The 9184-nt window shown below is 39.5% G+C and overlaps 1 protein-coding gene across 1 annotated transcript; it reads left to right on the top strand.

Annotated features, from left to right (window-relative positions):
- Positions 1-4957: 4957 nt before the first annotated feature.
- calr3b (calreticulin 3b) lies at positions 4958-8589 on the top strand. Its single transcript, XM_084008301.1, has 9 exons — positions 4958-5171; positions 5623-5724; positions 6104-6307; positions 6402-6496; positions 6597-6806; positions 6896-7009; positions 7124-7267; positions 7354-7446; positions 7559-8589. The coding sequence occupies exons 1-9, from the start codon at positions 5084-5086 to the stop codon at positions 7775-7777; spliced, it is 1269 nt and encodes a 422-aa protein (XP_083864427.1). The 5' UTR covers positions 4958-5083; the 3' UTR covers positions 7778-8589.
- The last annotated feature ends 595 nt before the right edge of the window (positions 8590-9184 follow it).

Here is a 9184-nt window from a genome sequence, read left to right as displayed (position 1 = left end):
TGCAACTTTGTTGAGTTTGTGTGCTCCAAGCATACACAGGCCATGTTTGTCCCTTCAAGATAAGGCCCGTGCAATAGGGCAAGCGGAAGCTGGTGTTATTTGGTGTCAGCCCTGGTACCATTTCCAGAGAGAAGTCAAAGACAGACGACGAAGTGGCCGTCCTAGGAAGACAACACACTAAGAAGACCAGTTCCTCACCCTTGCTTCACTGAGGAACCATAAGCTTTCTTTCAGAGATTTACAGGCAAAGGGGAACCTGTCTTCAAACATACAAAGTTGTCGGAACCACCACCATGTCGCTTTCTACATTGAAAACTCGGAAAGTTGACACTGTATTTTGATAAGCCGTTGCACTCTTCAGACTCGTGGTGTGAGCGGAACTGGACCGGTACTTTTATAATAAAAATGCGGCTGTGTGTCTCCATCCAACGATGTGATGACATATGTACAACCGGCAATCGGGCCGAGGCCCGTTTGGGCTGGAGCAGTGCGAATGCAAAGCGGCGGGGGATCAATATGTCGTTGTAGTGTTTTACAGTATCTGTAGCTATTAATGTGATGCTCATCATTTTCCAGACATATTTTTCCGGCCCCTCATTTTGGATCATTTCCATCAACCGGCCCCTCATTCAAAACTAATTGAATAGCCCTGCTATAGGCTGCTATCTTATCTTATTTAGTTAGGCTATCAGGTGTGAGTTTTTTTTTTGCAACCCCACTTTCAAACTCGTTACGGCGATAATACAAGCATTTTTGTAAAAATTCAGTGAAACTTTTTCATACTCTAGCGTGAAACTCGCTTGAAGGAAACAGCTGGGTAAACACGGAAGTGGCGTCAATGCAGCGGTAGCGTTAGCAGCAGAGGATAGAAGCTATCAGGCAAGTGTTTTTTTAAATAAACTCCTGGTGTACTTACAAACTTTCAAATGCCTCATTTTGTAGAGTTGAGTTTGAGTACAGATCCTATGTGTGCTACTGCAGAAGTTTGGTAACATTCCATGCATTATTAGTGGGGTAATTTACGAGATATACACAATGTACCATCGCGCCAGTACTAAGGCATTCGGCTGATAGCCCCATCTTCACCAATGTTGACCATCGCTAAAAATGCTTCTGAGGGGGTATTTGGCTGGATGTCATGGTGGGAATGACCTTGGGTGCATTTTACTCCGAACCATCACTTTGAGAAGGGTGGTTGAAACAGAAATGCCTCAGTGTGCAGCAAGAGCAAACAAATCAGCTTTCTTACACTTGTCTAACTCGAGGTTAGGGTCGGCCATCTCACCACGTAGCCGAAACAAAACCACTGTGTACGTCTTTCCCATATTAGACAAAAACTAACAACACTATGGCTGAGCGACCAATTCAACAGCTAGCCTGGCTAGCTACAAGCAGCTACAAGCAATGGCACCAATGCAGGATGTCACACACATATGGCTTCACAAACAAACTTCCCCAGACCCTACCTCATTTCAACTTTACCTACCTATCTTCTGAGGTGTGCCGGGCCCGAGAGACAGACAGGATATTCCTCAGACCAAAGTCATAGTGGACCTGACAAATAGCACGGGCTGCATGTCAGTAGATCAATAAACCTATAAAAATTCAAAGTATCAGCCACACAATTCTCACCTGTTTCTTTAAGTTGTTCTTCACACAGTTTATAAAGAACAAAGAATTTCTGGGCCAAGAGGACATTCTCATTGAATCCACAGCTGGCTAGTTTGACTCTCATGATGATCTGCCAAAGACAACAGCAGAGAAGGGACTGTGTGTTAAGACGAGAGCAGAAGAAACATACTACTTTCCAGCAAAAGTAGTCCTGACCCACCTGCCGGTCTGGTACCATCATCAACACCATCCTGAATTGTACTTTCAGGTTTTCAGGACGTTTCTGACGACCTGCATACCCAGGGTTCTAGACATGAAATGGTGACATGTTATTTAGTGTATATTTAGTGCTTCTTGCAATATTCCTGCATATTTGTGCATCCTGCCATAGTGATGAACAGGCCGAGTTCTGGATTCAGATCCACACAGTCACCATCAGTAAAGATGAAAGTGCTTTTGTATTTCTAAAGATAATGGAACAAATCACAATTTAAAAACAATAAAGTATGACTTGCCAAACAAATGGTGAATAAATATTACTGTTATGTCTTCTAAACACAAAGTTGAAAGGTAAAAAATGCAATTGACAACTTTAATAAAATAATGACTTACCATCTAAGGAGCTAAGACAACGTTTCATGGAGTACTTGAAGTCCTTTTTAATATTTTCTCCATGTCTAGACTTATCAAAGACACCCCAGTTTTGTCCTGCATCAAGATCTGGTAGCAGAAAGCTGTAGGCATTCCTTATTCCTTTCAGGAAGCCCTCTCTGGCATCGACATTGAAAAGAAGATCTCCTACAAAGTATCAAGACAATACCGTCCTTCACTTTATGAAAATTAAAAAGACAAAAAAAGTCAAATCTAGCTAAGTGCTTTTTACATGGTCACCAGCAGAGAGCATCCTTCTTATTAATGAAAGATGTGTTTTAAATTCTGATCGTTGTCAGTGTTTCCAAATAAATATAGGGAATGCTGATTAGCTTAATATTTGACAGTTAATCCTGTGCACTTCGGCTGCTAAACTCACTAAATAATACATTGGTGTCATTTAGGGGAAAGACAGATCGTCCTTTAGCACATTTAAAATAATTCTGACACATGCATTCAACTGTTTTATTTGTATGTTAAAATACAATAATTCAATAATAAAATGTGCCTTTCACACAAAACAATACACACATTGCTATTACAGAAACACCACTCTAAACAAAAAGACTGTCTTACCTCAAGTATGTTTTCTGAATTCAGACGAATGTCCACTCTAGTCCTTGTAAAACGGCAGCAAATACATGTAAGGCTTGTCTGAGACAGATTGGCTAAAAACAGCCTCAATATTTTCCCGCCTTTGGTAGTTTCAGAATATGAGCGTCCACACTCTGAAATTAAATTAAATCCATTTTTTTTTTTTTTTGGTGAGAGGAAAAACAGTAAAAGGACCTGTACAGTTGATATAGATTCGGTGTACTTAAGTTTGAATATTCACTAGGATGGGGACAAATACAATAAATTATGCAATACAGATATGCCTACCCATTCCTGGGACTTCAACCTCCTGATACACAAAGGAAATAGTTTTACAACCACCTTTGATGAAGAAATGATCAAAAGCAGCTAGCTATTGAGCAAGAAAACAAAGAAAAGTATGGTTCAGAGGCATGAAAGACATTCAACCAAAAACACAAGGTTTCTGTCTGGTTTCATTTATAAAAATAAAAGTATTGTCTGAATCCCTCTTTATTTTATTTATCATAAATTCACTTAAACCCTTGTCACAGAAAAGGGACTAAAATGCCTTTTGACCTAACAGCCATGCTTGTTTGTCTTTGGATCATGTTTATCGATCATGAATAGCTCACGCAATATCGCCTCCTTTGCTGTTGCAAAAGTCAGTTATTCTCTCTACATTTGATATGTAAAAGAAAAAATTGTATTAGTCAGTTTGGAGCCTGATGAATGAGTTTATTCTTATTGGTTGGCAGTTGACAAACAACTTTATGGTGCACTAGCATCACTAAGGGGTATGGAATGTGGATCAGGATTGTAATGAAATGTGAAAAATGTGAAATTCGTTCTCCTAAGATAATTTGTTTCCTGTTGCCTAGTTAGTTCAGTGTACCTTGCAAACTAGCTAATACATACACACAGTGACCTCTATGATGAAGACCTGAAAAGGTGGTAATAAGCTGAAATATTCCCCCCCACAGAAAAAGGCCAGTTTTTCCCATTCAGCTGACATTTATAAGAAATACAGGGTTAGCTTACCCACAACGCACAGTAGGCTAGCGTAAAAAACGTTAATTCACGGATAAATGTTCAGCTAAGGTAAAGTTTCACGTACCGTTACCGTTGTGATGACATATCAGTGTAAATAAAGGTAAAATCCAACATTAATAAAATTTGTTTCGTTACCGGGTGAGCGTTAACTAACGTTAATTGATTAACCTGAATTTAGAACTGACATTGTGATAAATGAAACAGAGAGCTAGCTAGCGTTTGCTTGCTAGCATGAAACCCGTCAAATTACCTCTATCGTAGAGACGTTTTTTTTTTTTTTTTACCGTTAGTGGTGTTTCTGGTTTCCGAGTGAAAAAGACGCGTTGGTGTTTCTTTTTTTGACCACCGAAAATTCACTTTTTATCCGAATCTAAGAGCTCAACAAAGCGTTTAAATGATCGTTTAAACGTCAACCATTGGCATGGCACGCGCTCTGGACGTTAGCGCCAGAGATGACGTGGTGAAATAAACCAGTAGCTTCAAGCTCAACCTTCCTTGCTAGCTTTCAGTTTGCTTTTTTTTCAATTTGCCGTTCCCTCACTTTTGGGGTGCTTGAAGATTTGATTACGCTAGTTGTCCACTATTAGTTTAAGCCCTATTCATTGTTTTGACTAGGTAGCCCTGGATCACAGCCTAACGACCACTGCTGCTTTGTTTTAGTGGTAGTCAGGCCCAGTTTTGTTCTATTTATTTTATTTCTTTGGCACAACCCTCACTTCCCTCATCCACCTGTTCATCTGTTTGCTCCTCATTCTTTGTGAATAAACCCACATCATTTTGTTCTCTAGTTCTGTCTTTCTCGTCATTGCTTGTCGAGTTACTGTTTCCAACAGGAGACGTAACGCACACCGTAAAGTGAATTAATTGCGAGCACTTACGATTCCTCCTCTTGTCAAAGTGTATGGTGGCCATCGTTTTGTTTTCTACAGATGACATTGGCGCCCTCTACAGGAATGTGGCGAATATGACAATGGCGAAATAATTAAAACAACCGCTGATCCCGGATCAGGCTGTGGAAAGGACATATGTTTCGTGGTCTACTCTCATTGGTCGAGACACACCGTCTCGTTGTCCAATGACAGGCATACATCTGTTCGCTGGAGCGACTCTAAAATATTCTCTTCCTCTTCTGCAAGGTATTCAATACTCTGCAAGGACGTCGTTAGCAGCGGAAAGTTGAGCTGAGACTGACAAAATGAAAGTCTTGGGTATAGTCGCGGTGATATTAGCAGTTTACTGCGTTCATGCAAAGGTTTACTTTCGGGAGGAGTTTGCGGACGGTGGTAAGTTTGGCATTACATTAGCTGTGCATGAGGTTAATTCAATTCACGTTAGCTTTACTGTTAGCCGTCGTGTTGTCACAAATGCAATCGACAGTTTCTCTTGAAAGACATATCTTCAAGTGTGTTTTATTTATTTATGAATAGGTAATTCAGTGTAAAGTACGTCCCCTCTCAGTTCCCTAACTTTAACTGTTTGCAGCTGGCTAACGGTAACTTTAGCAAGGCCTCAAAGCTAGCAAACCTATATACAATTGACACCTAAGTTCCAGTATACATATTTTGCGTTTTGCTAATCATTTAGCCAATTTGACAATTACAAAGACTTACGTCAATGAATTGCCAGTTGGTTTATGTAATTTTAGGGAAGTAGCTCGATGTATTTGTAAGAGATGCTCAGAGTGTTGAAATTCTAAAAAGGAAACTCACTGGTTAATTTCATTTTCTGTTTTAGATGAATGGCGAAGCCGCTGGGTGAACTCCAAACACAAATCTGATTATGGGGAGTGGAAACTAACGGCTGGAAACTTCTATGGCGATGCTGAGAAAGACAAAGGTAAAGTTTTGTGTTCTAATCCACTTATTCTCAAACACTAACAGCGTGCTTTGGATAAGAATGACTGCATTGGCGTTGATCATGCTATGTTCATCTTGGCCTTAAAAAAACGATACAAAGGCACTTGTGAATACTGAATTAATATATTAATTGTCTAAATGGTCAGATATTTATTGAGGTAATCAACAAACAGATTAACGCCTTCTCAGGGCAATGCGGGCGTAGTCTCAACAGCATTTTTATGCAAACAATTCTTAAATCGAGTCTATTGTAAATAACCGTGGCGTCTCTATTTTGTGGAATAGTTCTCACACTTTAAACCAAAGAATACCTATTTTGTGTTTTCTCTAATTTGCCAAATTATTTTGGACTTTTTCAGGTTTGCAAACAAGCCAGGATGCTCGTTTCTATGCTTCCTCTGCCCGTTTCGAGCCCTTCAGCAACGAGGGCAAGCCTTTGGTCATTCAGTTCACAGTTAAACATGAGCAGAAGATCGACTGTGGGGGTGGCTACGTGAAGGTCTTCCCTGCTGACTTGGATCAGACCGACATGCATGGAGACTCCTCATACTACATCATGTTTGGTAAATAATACGGTTCATAGTAATATCCAATTATGATTGAATGGTTACAATAACAGGATTTGGAACATCTAGTAATTAAATGTGTTTTATCCAGGCCCTGATATTTGCGGCTACAGCACCAAGAAAGTCCATGTCATCTTCAATTACAAGGGCAAGAATCACCTCATCAAGAAAGAGATTAAGTGCAAGGTAAGTCTTGCATTTTAAATTAGTAGTCTTTATAATATACAGACATGCACTGCCTCTGTAACTCTGGCTTAATCATAAAATAAATTGTTTTTTTTTCTAGGATGATGAGCTGACCCACATGTACACGCTGATCCTGAATCCAGACCAGACCTATGAGGTGAAAATTGATAACGAGAAGGTAGAATCTGGCAGTCTGGAGGAGGACTGGGACCTCCTGCCACCTAAGAAAATTAAGGACCCTGAAGCTAAGAAGCCAGAGGACTGGGACGATCGTGCCAAGATCGATGATGCTGACGACACCAAGCCCGAGGTGAATAAGTTACTAATATAATAAAGTAATAAAGTTAGTCAACCCCATCCAAACGCAACATGTTATGATTTAATTTCTTCCTCTTTTAGGACTGGGACAAAGCTGAAAACATTCCAGACCCTGATGCCAAAAAGCCTGAAGACTGGGATGTGGATATGGATGGAGAGTGGGAGCCACCTATGATCCCGAACCCAGAGTACAAGGTAGACTAAAGTTGCAGTCATAGCCATGCAATGCATGATTGCCTCTGATTGAGAATTGGGTAACATGAACTTCCTAATGCCTTTGCTGACTGATTAATACCTTATGTATTGCAGGGAGAATGGAAACCCAAACAGATTGACAACCCCGACTACAAAGGGGCCTGGGTGCATCCTGAAATTGACAATCCTGAATACAGTCCCGATTCAAACATCTACAAGTTTGACAGCATTTCTGTTGTCGGTCTTGATCTGTGGCAGGTGAGAGAGAGAGCGTCTTTGAATAGTAATGTTGCTGTATTGATGCTTACTCTATAGAGATTAACATTTGTTACCATTTATGTCAGGTGAAATCTGGTACCATCTTTGACAACTTCCTGATCACGGACGATGTGAAGGAAGCAGAAGACATTACAATGGAGACATGGGGTGTGACAAAGGTATGCTCTTATTCTTTTTAAGCCATATTGTGTCGTTATTACGGCACACAAACGTGGTCGGTGAGATACTGAATAGATTGAGCAACAGGGTTTGACTAAACTCTCCCCACAGGAACCAGAGCGGAAAATGAAACAGGAGCAAGATGACCTGAAACGGAAGGAAGAAGAGGAGAAAAACAAAGAACAAGACACCGAAGTTGATGATGATGGGGATGATGAGGAGGAGGAGGAGGAGGAAGACACTGATGAGGAGGAAGAAACAAAAGATGACATGGAGGCGGCACTTTCAGAAATGGAGGAAAACGAAGCAAAGCGTAAAGATGAGCTTTGAGGAGGTGTGGCCAGAGATTTTGTCTGTCGGCCCTTTAGAAACTGTCCTATATTTTCCAGGGGTATTGTGGCTGCTGTGCATCCTTTCCCTGAGATTTGGACACGAATCAATTTGGGGGCAAAAGGATGTTAATGGGATTAGTTGCTCTTTATTTTTGGTCATGATATCACGCTGTTGCCCCTGAACTGCTAGATTTATTCTAAGGTTTTCCACCTACAAAGTGCATTCCTCATTTTGTAATTGCAGAGAATAAGGAGGCACTGGTATCCACTGTTTTCTTGATCTATACATCTACTTGTATATGCAGATTCCCTTGCACAGTTAACCTGAAGCAAAAAAAATGCCATTCAGATTTGCAGAGAATAAGAATTAGCCATTCAGATATTAACTTGATTGTTGATGAAATTCCTATTGCAACCTAGTGAAGTAAAGAAATGCACATGACTAGACGCATAAATTCATAAACCGTAATATTTACCGCAGGAAAAGAAAAATCACAATACAGACAGAAATCAAGATTGTAATGTAAATTATTTTGGTTGTCTCTAGCACTGACTTTTATTTTTCCTTTCCACACATAATTTAATGAAGTTTTAAGACTGAACTTCATCTCATTTTGCATTGAAATTGTCTTTCTACATTTAAATGGCATGAATATCGTCTGGTAAAGTGGTGGAACCTGCATTACATTCTGAAAGTCTGGAGAAGCAGATGGTCAGCACCTGTCATGACATCATTTTGGGGGCCACGCCTATTTTTATTGGACAGAATGTCAATGATACCAAAGTTTTTATTAAAAGATTCTAACCTTATTGCCTGGTCATATTTTGTACTACATGATGCACATTTTTTTTTTCCAAAAGGTTTTTGCTTTGAACGCTCACCTATGAAATATAACTCGGTAATTATAAAATATAATTACAGTCACACTTTTATTTTTGCAGACGGAACACTCAAAGCCAAATAAAGTGATGTATCTGTTCAATGTTATAGGCAAGTTATTACGTGTTAATAATTAAGAAATGCTCCCACTTCTGATATATTTGTCCCTCTTCTCTTGGACTGGATTAATCTGCTAAGGGACCCTGGGTCAAAATTTAAATGTGGGTCCATACTGATACACCAGTTCCTCATATTCTCTTTTAACTGTGTGAATTAAAGCACACAGCAGGCTAATTACATTTTGCTCACAGCCACAGAAACCAACCTTTACACGTGCTGCTGGTATCCTGTCTAACTTGAGATTTACAATGACAATTTCTTTGTGGTAGTTTGATTAAACACAATTTTATTTAGGAATATGCATAACCAACTGTATAACCAAAAAATATATATATAAATATATAAAAATATTTTTTCATATGGATGATTCCTGACATGATTATTATGGGTAAATATATTAATTGT

The sequence above is a fragment of the Eutrigla gurnardus genome (assembly GCF_963514095.1).
Source record: "Eutrigla gurnardus genome assembly, chromosome: 4".
Taxonomy (NCBI): domain Eukaryota; kingdom Metazoa; phylum Chordata; class Actinopteri; order Perciformes; family Triglidae; genus Eutrigla; species Eutrigla gurnardus.
This window is presented reverse-complemented; position numbering and strand designations above follow the sequence as displayed.

What these genes read in the sequence shown, in the direction of transcription:
- calr3b (XM_084008301.1), top strand. Translation starts at nt 5,084, where the DNA reads ATGAAAGTCTTGGGTATAGTCGCGGTGATATTAGCAGTTTACTGCGTT. An exon ending in CGATGCTGAGAAAGACAAAG is followed by an intron (nt 5,725 to 6,103) that starts GTAAAGTTTTGT and finishes GGACTTTTTCAG; the next exon opens with GTTTGCAAACAAGCCAGGAT. An exon ending in AGACATGGGGTGTGACAAAG is followed by an intron (nt 7,447 to 7,558) that starts GTATGCTCTTAT and finishes CTCTCCCCACAG; the next exon opens with GAACCAGAGCGGAAAATGAA.